General features: G+C 38.7%; 1 protein-coding gene across 7 annotated transcripts in view; it reads left to right on the top strand.

Annotated features, from left to right (window-relative positions):
- TP53BP1 (tumor protein p53 binding protein 1) overlaps positions 1-14,506 on the top strand; it is a 97,644-nt gene that overhangs the window by 30,120 nt on the left and 53,018 nt on the right. For 6 of the 7 annotated variants that reach the window (XR_015252615.1, XM_086710519.1, XM_086710521.1 and 3 more), the window contains exons 6-11: positions 6,581-6,714; positions 7,288-7,446; positions 7,824-7,953; positions 9,759-9,925; positions 11,979-12,105; positions 13,024-13,118. Coding sequence is in view for 6 of the 7 variants with exons in the window: in XM_086710519.1 (XP_086566645.1) it covers positions 6,581-6,714; positions 7,288-7,446; positions 7,824-7,953; positions 9,759-9,925; positions 11,979-12,105; positions 13,024-13,118 (812 nt within the window). In the remaining variant the exon portion in view is untranslated. Of the gene's footprint in view, positions 1-198; positions 335-6,580; positions 6,715-7,287; positions 7,447-7,823; positions 7,954-9,758; positions 9,926-11,978; positions 12,106-13,023; positions 13,119-14,506 lie in introns of all 7 variants that reach the window. The other variant, XM_086710523.1, reaches the window with a different exon arrangement.

The following is a 14,506-nucleotide window of genomic DNA, read 5'->3' as shown; positions in this document are numbered from 1 at the left end:
GGTGTTTTAAAGGGGCTTTGCCATCATGGAACTTATAATTTAACAGGGAGAAAGGTGTTAAATCATTACATAAACAGCTATTCAGTTACAATTGTTATTTCAAAGAGGGAGGAAAGAAAGAAAATATGACCTAATCTGTGTGATAGGGGTAAGCCTCTTTGAGGAATGTGATCTAAACTATAAATATGAATTTGTTAGACATGTTTGAAGAGCTGGGGAGAAGAGTGGCTGGTGGGAGGAGGAGCTTTCCAGAGGGAACTGCAAGTGCAAAGGCCATGAATCTAGAAAGGATTTGGGGTTGATTCCAAGAGAATGAAAGTTCTTCAAAACACAGGTATATTGATCTCCGTTTGTATGTATTTATTCGTTAATGCAAGTATTTTTTAAAAAGCTGCTTGTGAACTTTTTGCATAAAATTCCAAAAAAATCTTCCTCTCTTACCTAGTGTTCGGTTGATCTAAGCTGATGGTCCTAAACATGGAGCATCCTAAAATATACTAAAGAAATATAGATTGTTTTATTTCCCTGTTAAACATTTTATTTTATTGTTTTAAAGATTTTATTTTTAAGTATTCTTTACATCCAGCATGGGATTCTAACTCACAACCCCAAGATCAAGAGTTGCATGCTCCACTGACTGAGCCAGCCAGGTGCCCTTCTCTGTTAAACATTTTAAAAAATTGAGATAATTATAGATTCACATGCAGTTGTAAGAAATAGTATGTAGAGATCCTTTATAAACTTTGCCCAAATGGTAATGTTTTGCAAAACTATAGTATATTAACCAGGATATCTGTATTGATAAAATCTACTGAATGATTTAAGTTTCCCCACTTTTACTTGTATTCATGTATGTGAATTTTTATAAAGTCTAGTTACCTCTGTATCTGCCTTTTTATAACCATGTTCACCTCTTTGTCTTACCTGAACTCCTGGCAATCGCTAATTAAGACTGTCCTTTGTAATATTGTGTCATTTCGAAATGTTATGTAAATGGGATCATACATTAACCTTTTGGGATTGGCTTCCCTCCCCGCTCCCCCCCCTCCACCCCCAGTCAGCATAACTCCTGGGAGATCTGTCCAAATTGTTGCATATATTAGTGGTTCATTACTTTTTATTGCCCAGTAGTTGTTCCATGGTATGGATATACCACAGTTTAACCATTTACCTGTTGCAGGAGAGCTGGATTGATCTGGGTTTTGGCTATTGCAAATAAAGTTGCTCTGACCTTTTGTGTGCTAGTTTTTAAGTGAACATAATCTTTCTATCTCTGGGATAAATGGCCATTGGGAAATTGCTGGGCTGTTTGGTAGTTGTATATTTAGTTTTTTAAGAATTGCCAAACTCTTTCTGGAGTAACTATACCATTATATAGTTTCACTATCAGTGTAAGAGATCCAGTCTCTCTCCATTTTTACCAGCGTTTGGTGTTGTCACAATTTCTTATTATGACCGTTCTGATAAATATGTAGTGATATCACATTATTTTAATTTGCATTTCCCTAGTGGCAAATGATGTTGAAAATCTTTTGATGTGCTTATTTGCCATCTGTACATCCTTTTCAAGGAAATGTTTGTTCATGTCTTCTGTCCATTTTCTAATTGGATTTTTAAAAATTGTGTTTTTAGAGTTCTTTATATATTCTAGTTATTAGTCCTTTGTAGGCTATCTGGTTTGCACATATTTTCTCTCACTCTAGTTTATCTTTTCATCCTCTTCAGAAGGTTTTTCACAGAGCGGTTTTTTAATTTTAGTGAGATCTGTCAAATATTTTTAACAGAGTAATATAAATACATAATTTATTTTAAAAATAACATAATTGGGGCGCCTGGGTGGCTCAGTCGGTTAAGCGGCCGACTTCGCCTCAGGTCATGATCTCGCGGTCCGTGAGTTCGAGTCCCACGTTGGGCTCTGTGCTGACAGCTCAGAGCCTGGAGCCTGTTTCAGATTCTGTGTCTCCCTCTCTCTGACCCTCCCCTGTTCATGCTCTGTCTCTCCCTGTCTCAAAAATAAATAAAACGTTAAAAAATTTTTTAAAAATTAAAAAAAAAAAATAACATAATTAAAAGCAGAGTCCTTTCCCACCCTTGGTGTCCTTTCACAGAGGCTACGCTGTAAGTGTGTTTTAACTTCTTGGAGAGGTTATCTTCCTGGTGCTCAATACTGTTGTAAAACTAATATTTTACAATATTGTAAAACTAATACTGCCATTTCTTATTTTATCAAATTAAGACAATTGAATTCCATAATGAAAGATGAGGATTTAACTCCGTACGCTCCCAATTATTGATAATTATTTTAGTTTTTCTGTCAGCTACTTTTGTACTTCTTTTTTTTTTTTTTTTTTAACATTTTTTTTTTTAACACGTATTTATTTTTGAGACAGAGAGAGACAGAGCATGAACGGGGGGAGGGCCAGAGAGAGAGGGAGACACAGAATCTGAAGCAGGCTCCAGGCCCCGAGCTGTCAGCACAGAGCCTGATGCGGGGCTCGAACTCACGGACTGTGAGATCGTGACCTGAGCGAAGTCGGACGCTCAACCGACTGAGCCACCCAGGCGCCCCATGTACTTCTAAATAATGTATTTGAATCTTTGTTTTCCTTTCCATTAGCTTTAGACAGTGGAGAAAAGTTTAACCATTAGGACTGGGGTTTTTTGCCTATAATCTGATTTATTTCATGCCTGTTTGGATTCACCTGATCATTTTACAAATATTTATTGGATATTTCCTACATGCCAAGCATTGTTGAATTTTGGAGATGCAGAGGATCAGAAAAAAAAATCGTAGACCTTAATATAGCTTACATTCTTGTATGGGATATAGCAATACATGATCAATAAGTAAATAGTATGTTAGAAACTGATAAGGGCTGAAGAGAAAAATATAGCAGAGAAGGGGATAGGAAACATCAAAGGAGTTGCAAGTTTAGATAGGGTGACTTAGGGAATGCTTGGCTGATAACACATTTGATTAAAAGTTCTTGAGTGGGGTGCCTGGGTGTCTCAGTCAGTTAAGTGTCCGCCTTTGGCTCAGGTCATGATCTCAAGGTCTATGAGTTCAAGCCCCGCATAGGGCTCTGTGCTCACAGCTCAGAGCCTGGGCCTGCTTTGGATTCTGTGTCTCCTTCTCTCTTTGCCCCTCCCCTGCTCGTGCTTTGTCTCTCAAAAATAAAAAAAAAAACATTAAGAAAGTTCTTAAGTAAGTGATCTCTGCTGTTATCTGGGGTAAGTGCAATCATTGCATAGAGAACAGCCAAGTGCAAAGGCCTTGAGTTAGGAGTGTGCCTGGAATATTTGAGAAATGGCAAGGAGTTTAGCATGGCTGGAGTAGAGTGATGGAGAGAATTGGGAGAAGAGGTCAGAAAAGTAAGGGGAACCAGAAAATGTAAGGCCTTATGGGTTACTGTGAGGAAGTCAGCTGTTACTCTTGTTGAGATAGGAAGGCATTTAAGGGTTTTGAACAGAGGAATGACATGATCTGACTTAGATTTTAATAGGATCACTGTGGCTGCTGGATCAAGAGTAGACAGAAGAGGGTACAATTTTTATTTGTTGATTGTACCTTGATAAAGCTGGAGACAAAATTTAAAATCCATTTAAATTAAAAAGGAGAATGGACTGAAGGAGGAGCAAGGGCAGAGGCAGGACGACCAAGTAGGAGACTATTGAAATAATTTAGGCAAAATGACTGTGGCTACACCAGAGTAGAAGTAGATGAGGAGTGGTGAGATTCTGGGTTTTTTGAAAATAGGATTCAAAGGCTGATTGGATGGTGGAGTATGAGAGGAAGGAGGTAACAATGATTCTGCATTTTTGGTTTGAGTATTAGAAGAATGGGGTTGCTGCTAGATGAGATGGAAAAAGACTGCAAGAGGAGAAGGTCAGGTTTAGACATGTTGAAGTTGAGCTGCCTTTTCAATAAACAATTGGAGACACTTGATGATGTGCAAGTCTGGATGGAGCTCAGGGGGAATGTCTTAAGCTGGAGATTTAAATTGCAAAGTCATAAGCATGTGGATGATATTCAAAGCCATGAGCCTGGGTAAGATCATTAAGGAGGTGAGTAAAGATGGAGAAGAGCTCCAAGGACTCACTGAACTTAGAGGTCAGGGAGGGACATGAAGGAAAACCACTAAAGGAGACTGAAGAAGAGCCAAAGTATGTGGTTTGTGCTGTCTTTCATTGCTCTTCTACATTTTGTCATGTTTGCTCTTGGACTTTGTTTCCCAAGAAACTCAACTTGGGGCTATATTTCCTGAGGTTACGTAACTAGTCTTCCTGGTTACATAGGTAATGTTCTATTTTTTGTGTGTGAAAATCTTTACTAGTCCCTTTTCCTTGGATCATGGTCCCCTAACTTTGCAAATTTATGTTTTCACCTCTTTATGCTCATTATAGTTCTGCTTAGTAGTCTTTATATGAAATAATTAAATGTGTAGAAAGCTTCAAGGAAGCAAAAAATGTTATCTATAATTCTGCCACCCAGAGGCTAATTGCTGTAAACATTTTGACATATTTTCCTTCTTTTTTTGTGTGCACACTTGATAGCAGACATGTGTAGAGTAAAATTTTGTGTTTGCTGACTTTTTTGCTTAACAACATGGAGTTTTTCCCATGACAGTTAAGACTTTTTTTTTTTAATTTTTTTAACGTTTATTCTTTTTTGAGAGAGAGAGAGAGAGACAGAGCATGAGTGGGGGAGGAGCAGAGACAGAGGGAGACACAGAATCTGAAGCAGGCTCCAGGCTCTGAGCTGTCAGCACAGAGCCTGATGTGGAGCTTGAACTCATGAACTGTGAGATCATGACCTGAGCCAAAGTTGGCTGCTTAACCGACTGAGCCACCTAGGCGCCCCGACAGTTAAAACTCTTAATAAGTTTACTGAAGTTTTTTTCTTTTAAAAGTTAAAAAAAAATTTTTTTAATGTTTATTTATGAGAGAGACACAGAGGGTGAGTGGGTGAGGGGCAGAGAAAGAGGGAGACACGAAATCCAAAGCAGGCTCTAGTCTCTGAGCTGTCAGCACAGAGCCCAAAGAGGGGCTCAAACTCATGAACCACGAGATCATGACCTGAGCTGAAGTTGGCCACTTAACTGACTAAGCCACCCAGGCGCCCCTAGGTATCTCTTAATTACAGTAAACATTGAGAAATAAGTTTGCACAAGGATTTTTCTACATTTCAAATTATTTCTTAAAATTGAAATTATTGAAATTATTAGGTGTAGGGGCGCCTGGGTGGCTCAGCCGGTTAAGCGGCCGACTTCGGCTCAGGTCATGATCTCACGGTCCGTGAGTTCGAGCCCCGCGTTGGGCTCTGTGCTGACAGCTCAGAGCCTGGAGCCTGTTTCAGATTCTGTGTCTCCCTCTCCCTGACCCTCCCCCGTTCATGCTTTGTCTCTCTCTGTTTCGAAAATAAATAAACGTTAAAAAAAAATATTAAAAAAAAAAAGGAATTATTAGGTGTATACATTGTTTTGGAGGTTTTTTTAGAAACATTTTTTCAAATGTTCCAAATGTTGTCCAGAAACATTCTATTAGTTTATAGTAAACTCAATGGTCGAGTCTCGTAAACAGTATATGATTGTGCTTATCTCAGGTTTGGGTAGCACTGAATAGTAGTATAGTATTGACAATTTTTTTTTCCCAATTTGATGGGCAACAGTTGTTTTCTCTATTTTCCTACATGTTTAAGATACTTATATTCCTTTTTTATGAGTTGTCTGTCTGTTCACCTATGTCTCGGGGTTCTTCATGTGAATTCCTTCTATTTTAGGGAGACTGTTAATTTGTTCTATTTGTTGTAGTATTTTTTTCCTGATTGTTGTCTTTTACTTTTATGTTTTTTGACCTGTAATCTTAACTTCTTCTAAATATACAGGCCTTTTACCAGAATTTTATTCAGACATTCTGGTTCTATGTATGTAGTCTAAGATTTTCATACCAACATATTTTTGTGTAGGGACCCTGGGTGGTTTAGTCGGCTAAGCTTCTGACTTTGGGTCAGGCCATGATCTCGTGGTCTATGAGTTCGAGCCCTGGGTCAGGCTCTGTGCTCACAGCTTGGAGCCTGGAGCCTGCTTCGGATTCTGTGTCCCTCTCTCTCTCTCTCTGACCCTCCCCCGCACTCACTCTCTCTCTCTCTCAAAAATAAACAAACATTAAAAAATTTTCTTAAATATTTTGGTGAACTGTGTCTGGTTCAGCTGATGTATCTTTGAGTCCCTTCACTGCATATCCAATGCATATCTTACTGTGTCACTTGTCAGTTATTCTCTTGAGAGTAAGGTTTTTCTCTCCCTGTTTATATTTTTTCAGAGAAAGTGAAAACTCAAATGTGTTTATTCCTTTCTTCTGTTAAATATTTGTGTTCTTTAATTCAGTGCAGCGTTTTGAGTTGTTATCCTTTCAGGTGCTTTCTGTAGAAAGAAGCACTGATGGGGGCGAGGCTTTTTACTTTTTTCACATTTGCGTAAGAGGTGGTTGGTGTGTGGGCTGTTACAATAAATTTAGAAGAGTGCTTTGAGCAAAGTGTCCCAACCTATCTGAGAACACATGATTGTGTCTTTCCATGTAGTGTTTTGGGAATGTCAGTGGAATCTGCTCCTCCTGTGGGAGAAGAGAAAGAAGAAGAGGTAGAAGAGAAGGAGAAGGAGGAAAAGGAAGAAGATATTAGAGATGATACTACCACACGCTCCCTTGGTGCTGAAGGTAGCTTTATGCCTTTATCTAGATAGTAGATTGTTCTAAGTCCCTTTCACATAAGCATGAAGATATCCAAATTTCTCTTTGTTGTCAGGTTATAGATTTCTCATCATTAAAATGAGGATAGTCATTAAGAAAATCGCATTTGTCTAAGATATTCCCCCTAATTTGATGTTCAGGAATTTGATGCTCATTGGATAGCTCTCTTTCTGCATATTGACTCTTTTTCTTGTTACATTTGGTTTTCAAATATTTTGGGAATGTATGCTTTGTGGGTGGAAGTATAATCTGAATTACTGTGTGTGTGGGTATGGTTTATGTATATCTTCAGAAAGTAGACATAGTCTACCTATATGTTAGGTGCTCAGAAGGTTTTAGAATATGTAATTTTTGTTTTGTTATGTATTTTTCCCTTTCACTTTTAGTGCCTTTATTCTTGAGTTTATTTTGAAAAACTTTGGAGGCAGGGCTTTCTTGTGAAGGACTTAAAATGACCTTTTTGTTTTGCTAAGGGACAGGACCTTACACAGTGCATAATATTGTGGGATGCTACCTAACTTCTTGGGGTTTTGTTTCTAGATCCTGCCTCATCACAGTTGGGCTTTGGAGTTCTGGAACTCTCCCAGAGCCAGGATGTTGAAGAACATACTGTGACATATGAAGTAGACAAAGAGCCTGTACTGTCAGTAACTACCAACTCTAGTTACACTGGGCTGTCTGATGTGGATGCTAATATTGGTATGAAACATGTTTTTTGGCATTTGGAATTGTTTATAAGCGTTTTCCTCCTAAGCTAGAGCTAGTTATTCATTCCTTAATACAGTTTATAACTACTAGGTTAATATAATCAAGTTAGTATAGTAAGGTTGCAGAGTTGTCTGGCAAATACTTGTTAGTTGATGGGTTGCAGATTAAGAGTTTTGGTAAGGTTTGTTTTAGTTTGGTTTGGTTAGTTTTGATTAAGGTTACTGGTTATTTTCTTTTTGCATTGATGTCTGTTTATATTTTCAAATTGGACTTCTTTTGTTAAATCTTTGCCTTTAAAAAAGCATCTGGGACTGCTTCTAGTACTTTGGAAAATTAAGTATCTCCTTCCTGTCTTCTAAAACTTCAAGCAATTAAGCATGAAGAACAGTCCAATGAAGATATGCCCATGGCAGAACAGCCCAGCAAGGATGTCCCTGTGGTAGCACAGCCCAGTAAGGATGTACATGTGGTAGATGAGCAAAGTTCACCACCTGCAAGGTAAACTCTGCTCTTTTAGGTTTCTGTTATAGTACTTTATAGTTTCTAGAAAGTATTTTTAAGTTTCATACTTGTTTGACTTGGCTAGATGGAAACATTTTTAGAAATTATTGATTTTCCTCCCCCCTTGTACTGTGCATATTTCTGGTCAAGTGGAAACTATTTATGAATTCTTAACCGTGTCCTTATCTTTAGGCATATTACAAAGCCATTTTATTGTTGCCGTAATTGTAAGCATGACTCCTTAATCTTTGGTTGTCATTCCTCTCTGATCTTTGTCTACAGAGACACTGTCTCTGTGGGAGGAGTTCCTATCTTCTCTATCTCTAGTGTTATGAGGAATCACATGAATATTATATTTGAAAATTTACTGTTCTTATAATTGAGGAACACCCAGATTGCTTTGAGTCCTCATGTATCCTACATCTAATAGTTTATGGTATAGCTATGGACGTATTCTTTTCCCAAGTCCTATAGTGGAATTGGTAGGAATTGGGCTTATCCTTCTGCTGTGCCTCTGGTGATTATTATGTCCCAAACTGCATTGCCTCTGGTCAACAGCTCACGTTTGGATATGGCAGAGGAAAAGTGGGATGCTTCCAGTTTGGGAGAGGTGATGAATAAGCATTCAGTATTTTCTTATAACTTCCTTCAATACAAATGGTGGGGAATGGAGTCCTGAACAAGTTGACTATCAAGAGAAGTTGTTTTGTCTTTTTTTTTCTTTTTTAATTTTTTTTTAAATTTCTTTTTTAATTTTTTAATGTTTGTTTATTTTTGAGGGAGAGAGACAGAGCAGGAGCAGGGGAAGGGGAAGAGCAGAGAGAGAGGAAACACAGAATCTGAAGCAGGCTCCAGCTGTCAGCACAGAGCCTGATGCAGGACTTGAACCCATGAACCATGAGATCATGACCTGAGCCAAAGTCGGAGGCTTAACTGACTGAGCCACCCAGGCACCCCAAGAGAAGTTGTCTTTCTAATACAAAACACTCACCCTCACATGGGCTGACATTTTAGGCTTTTCTTTAGGAAGTTTCCCTGTAGCTAGTTTTGCTAACTTTTTAATAGGCGAACCTCCCAAGTCTCTGGAAAGGGGCCAGCAATGAGAGTTTTACATGTGTGAGTGGTATTGGTATGAAGGATTCTTGATTTGGGGGTTAGGTTGAGCAGAACAAATGGAAAAGGTCAGCAGCAGATATTGTGTGTGGCAATAGCACAGAGGATAATTCACATCTAAACTTTGTGGAAGGTCCTCATTAGGACTGGCATTGTTGTGGTTTGGTTTAGAATCCTTCATGCTCACGTAGGTAACAGTATATGTAACAAAAATCCTTGAATCACTCATGAGAAATCATGGACAGCATGCTGCACAGCTGTGAGCAAAGTTGGAAAATTGCTGTGTGAGAGACTGAGACAAGATTTTAAATGGGCTGAGGTCTTCATGTCATTATAAAAAGTAGCTTGTTTCAACTTTGAATAAATAGAGCCTCTGGAAGTTTTGAAATTATTAAAGGAGAACACAAAACGGGAAAGGCTTCTTCTATTTCTTTTTTCTTTTCTTTTCTTTTTTTTTTTTTTTTTTTTTGAGAGAAAGGAAGAGGCAGAGGGAGAGAAAGAATCTTAAGCAGTCTCCATGCCGAGTGTGGAGCCCAACCTCACGCCCATGAGATCATGACCTGAGCTGAAATCAAAAGTCAGTTGCTCAACAGACTGAGCCACTCATGTGCCCCAGGAAAATCTTAATTCAAAGGTGAAAGCATTTGAATGTATAGCAACTTTTTCTCCTGGTGGTTTGAATTTCGTAGGTCAGAGGACATGCCTCCTTGTCGCAAAGTATCTCTTGCTGCTGTGGAAACAAAAGAACAAATATCTGCTCAAGAACTTTTGGAAGGTGGACTGCAGACTCAGAAGTCCCCAGAGCCTGAGGTTTTGTCAACTCAAGAAGACTTGTTTGACCAGAGCAATAAAACAGGTATAAAGAGTGATTAGTTGCTGTAGCTCCTCTTCTCCAAAGATCTAAACTTTATTATTATTGTTCTGAGACTACTGTTTGAATTAGAAGGCACTTTATAAAAGGTATGCAGACTTGTTTGTAATATGGAAGGAAAATACATTTCTAACTGATTAATGAGAAAGGCTTTTTGGGAATGATTGCTGTTTTACATTTAAAAGAAATTTTTTTTTAATCTTTATTTATTTTTGAGAGACAGAGCACAAGCAGGGGGGAACAGAGAGAGAGGGAGACACAGAATCCGAAGTAGGCTCTAGGCTCCGAGCTGTCAGCACAGAACCTAACACGGGGCTCGAACTCACGAACAGTGAGATCACCACCTGAGCCGAAGTCAGACGCCCCACCAACTGAGCCACCCACACGCCCCTGTTTTACATTTTAACATAGTTTTCTCTCTGTGTTGGAAATGGAGATTTGAGGAATAATATAGTAAATTTTTTTTTTTTAATTTTTTTTTTTTTTAAATTTTTTTTTTCAACGTTTTTATTTATTTATGGGACAGACAGAGACAGAGCACGAACAAGGGAGGGGCAGAGAGAGAGGGAGACACGGAATCAGAAACAGGCTCCAGGCTCCGAGCCATCAGCCCAGAGCCTGACGCGGGGCTCGAACTCACGGACCGTGAGATCATGACCTGGCTGAAGTCGGACGCTTAACCGACTGCGCCACCCAGGCGCCCCAATTTTTTTTTTTTTTAACGTTTATTTATTTTTGAGACAGAGGGAGAGCACGAATGGGGGAGGGTCAGAGAGAGGGAGACACAGAATCTGAAACAGGCTCCAGGCTCTGAGCTGTCAGCACAGAGCCCGACGCGGGGCTCGAACTCACGGACTGCGAGATCATGACCTGAGCCGAAGTCGGCCGCTTAACCAACTGAGCCACCCAGGTGCCCCAATATAGTAAATTTAATATTAAGGACAGAATAGCTATTAGAGTCATCATAGGTCTTCAGATCTTAATATCATGATAATTAAGTGTAAGTTTTTCATAATCACCTGGGCAATAGTCTGCCTACTCATCTATTTATTAGTTAGTTTATCTATCAGAAATAGGAAGTTAGGGGCGCCTGGGTGGCGCAGTCGGTTAAGCGTCCGACTTCAGCCAGGTCACGATCTCGCGGTCCGGGAGTTCGAGCCCCGCGTCAGGCTCTGGGCTGATGGCTCAGAGCCTGGAGCCTGCTTCTGATTCTGTGTTTCCCTCTCTCTCTGCCCCTCCCCCCTTCATGCTCTGTCTCTCTCTGTCCCAAAAATAAATAAACGTTGAAAAAAAAAATTAAAAAAAAAAAAAAAAAGAAATAGGAAGTTATGGCCTAGCAGAAAGAAATTCCTTTATACTTGGGATTAATGCAGCTAATACCCCTGTCTGTTGCTGAGAAGTGACCAACAAGAGATTGTTCATAATATAAGTCAATGACTGCTCTTATATTCTTTTATTAATGCATTAGTATTTTCTGTCTCCTCTGAGGAGGCCCAGGTTCTAATCATGAAAACTGCATTCATATCATCAGGTGTGATGCACATTGTTTTACTTCTGCCATCTGTTTCATGGCATGAGCTTTACTTCATAGGTAGACCTTGGAATAAAAGGCTTACTTGCTGTTTTACAATAGAAGCTTCACAAGAAGCAGAACAGCCAAGCAGAGGGATAAGGGTTCTGCCTTTTTCCTCCCAAGGTTTAATCATGATGGAAAGGACTAAGGAATATGTTTTGTCATTCTCTATTAAAGAAACCCGTAATTTAGGGAGGATGGTATTTAGTGGTCACTTAGAATTTGTGTTAGCATGGCATTCAATTGATTGTACTACTATTAGAAAACAGTTTCTGCTCTCTTGGAACATGGTTGGAAACATTGGTATTACTCTTTGCAGTACTGAGTGGCTTGCTTGCTTGCTTGCTTTCTTCTTCCTCCTCTTCCTTTTTTTTTTTTTTTAAACTCAGGATTGTCAATTTGAGAAGCAAATGAAACTGGATTTTCTCTCTCTCTCTCTCTCTCTCTCTCTCTCTTTTAAAATAGCTTCTGATGGTTGCTCTACTCCTTCAAGGGAAGAAGGTGGATGTTCTCTGGCTTCCACACCTGCCACCACTCTGCACCTCCTGCAGCTCTCTGGTCAGAGGTCCCTTGTTCAGGAGAGTCTTTCCACGTAAGTAAGCCTAAAATAGCTCTGCCATAGAAACATGTATCTGAGGGTCTTAGGCTAAGGTTGAAAGAGCTGAAATTGCTAGTCTAGAATTCTTTTTAAAATCAAAAAGCAAACTCTAGGCTTTAGAATTTTGGGGTTAAGAGCTTAGTGGACCTATTGAAGGCAGGTAGCTCTGCTTTCCCATATGGAGGTTTTTTTTTTTAGTTTTATTTATTTAAGTAATTTTTACAGTCGACTTGGGGCTCGAACTCAGAACCCTGAGATCAAGAGTCGCATGCTCTTCTGACTGAGCCAGCCAGGCACTCCCCCATTTGGAAGTTTATAATAGTAGCCCAATTGTTTCACTAGACAGAAACTGCCCAGTTATATTCTGTTATACAACCAAAACAAGCATACTGCTCTTCTATTTGACCAGCAGTTCTTTCCATTTAACCGCATAGGGGTGGAGAATAGATTGTACTATAGTTGACCTTAGTTGGAGTTCTTTATCTTGCTGTTATGGCAAAGAGATTTGCTTTTTTTTTTTTTTTTTTAAATAAAAATGTGCATGATCTTTCTAATATTAGGTAAAATTTGGAGTATTTTTATCTCAGTTTTGCACGTGAATTTATTTTTTAGCTCTTTGTCATCTTGCTTTGCAATCATGATGTCCTTGTGTTTTATTGTTTATTTCTCTTATAATCATATGGCTTTATCCTTACTCTTTTTTTTTTTTTTTAATTCTAATTTTGGATATGTCTGGTGTGAGAAATAGTTAAGTATTATTCATGGCTCTTCCATCAGCCTCAGGTAGATGTTTGAGAGATTGCTAATAAGATTTGTTTGGATGACTTAGATATTTTTGTTATCAGAAAGTAAAAAACAAATGCACAACTGTGGCTGTGGTACAATAACCTGTGATTCTCTCTTTATATAAAGGAATTCCTCAGATCTTGTTGCTCCTTCCCCTGATGCTTTCCGATCTACCCCTTTTATCGTTCCTAGCAGTCCCACAGAGCAAGAAGGGAGAAAAGGTGAGCTCTCATGATCTGTCTGTTGCTCTCAGATTAGACGAGCAGCAGCACTTCTTCTGCCTTGCAGAACGTACTGTTTATATGTTCAGACACTGTGACCTAAACTATTCAGTAGGACTCATGTCTATCTCCCCTTCAGGGATGTGGCCTAGTATAAGGGGCTCATTCTTATGAGAATTCTGTATTTTTGACTTAATTTTTAAAAAGATCTGTAGGGTAAAATTTGTTAAGATAGAACTCAGAATAGTATGTTATATTAGTTTATTAGTGAAGAACCGGGTTTGTTACTAATAACCCAGAAGTTTCCAGCAACATGTTGACATGCTGCTGGGGAAAGGGAACCAAAAATTGTTTCTTTTGCTATTTAACTGTTATTTTTGTTATCATCAAGCAGTTTTAGTCAAAGAATGGCTAGGAGCAGGTTGTAGAAATTTTGATTTCATTCACTTCCTCCTTTGAGGACCTAGTGATTTTACATTACTTTATTCACAAGAAAGATTTCCTTTTTACTTAATTTATCTCGTTATCTATATCTCTTTTACTCTCTCTTAGTCTTATATCCAGTCACTCAAGGTATTTCTAAGTTCCTACTACTTGTACGAAGTCTTTTCCAATAAATTTCATGATTTTCTCCTTTTAATTCTTTCACATACCAATGATGGTATAATGGTTAATATTTATTAAGCACTTATGGTATGCCAGGCACTGTTTGGTGTGCTTCTCTTTGGCTCTAGGTGCTTTTCTTTGTTTTTGTTTTTGTTTTTGTTTTTTTTTAATTGAACCCTTGCAACAATACTAAGAAATAGGTGTTACTTTTTTTTTTTTTAATTTAAAAAAATATTTATTTGTTTTGAGAGAGAGCAGGGGAGGGGCAGAGAGAGAAAGGGTGAGAGAGAATCCCAAGCAGGCTCCATGCTGTCAGTGCAGAGCCCACCGTGGGGCTTGATTTCCGGAACTGTGAGATCATGACCTGAGGCAAAATCAAGAGTCAGATGTTTAACCGACTGAGCCACCCAGGCAACCCGAGGTAGATGTTTTATCTCCATTTTACAGATGAGGAAATGGAGTCACAGAGAGATTTCACAACTAAGTCATAGAGGCAGAATTTGAACTCTGGCAGCTGCCTCCAGGTCCTATGGTCTCATCTGTTTATATGCCTCCTATGATATCCTGCTGTCTCTACTCTTGAGTGATATAAATATAGAAATATGTTTAACTGTTTTTCAGGTTTAATTTTCCCATGACAAAATGTAATCTTAACTTTCTTTTGCCATTAAATTTGGGTCTTGTTTGTCTTGAAGTCAATTGTAGGTAGCCAAATAGACTGGTATCATATTAAGCATAGCATGATTAATAATATCTTTAGTAAAAAATAAAAGTCAATCCAT

Source organism: Puma concolor, chromosome B3, assembly GCF_028749965.1.
Source record: "Puma concolor isolate L17-30 chromosome B3, mPumCon1.1.hap2, whole genome shotgun sequence".
NCBI lineage: Eukaryota > Metazoa > Chordata > Mammalia > Carnivora > Felidae > Puma > Puma concolor.
Note: the sequence above shows the minus strand (reverse complement) of the source record. Positions and strands in the feature narration are given on the sequence as shown.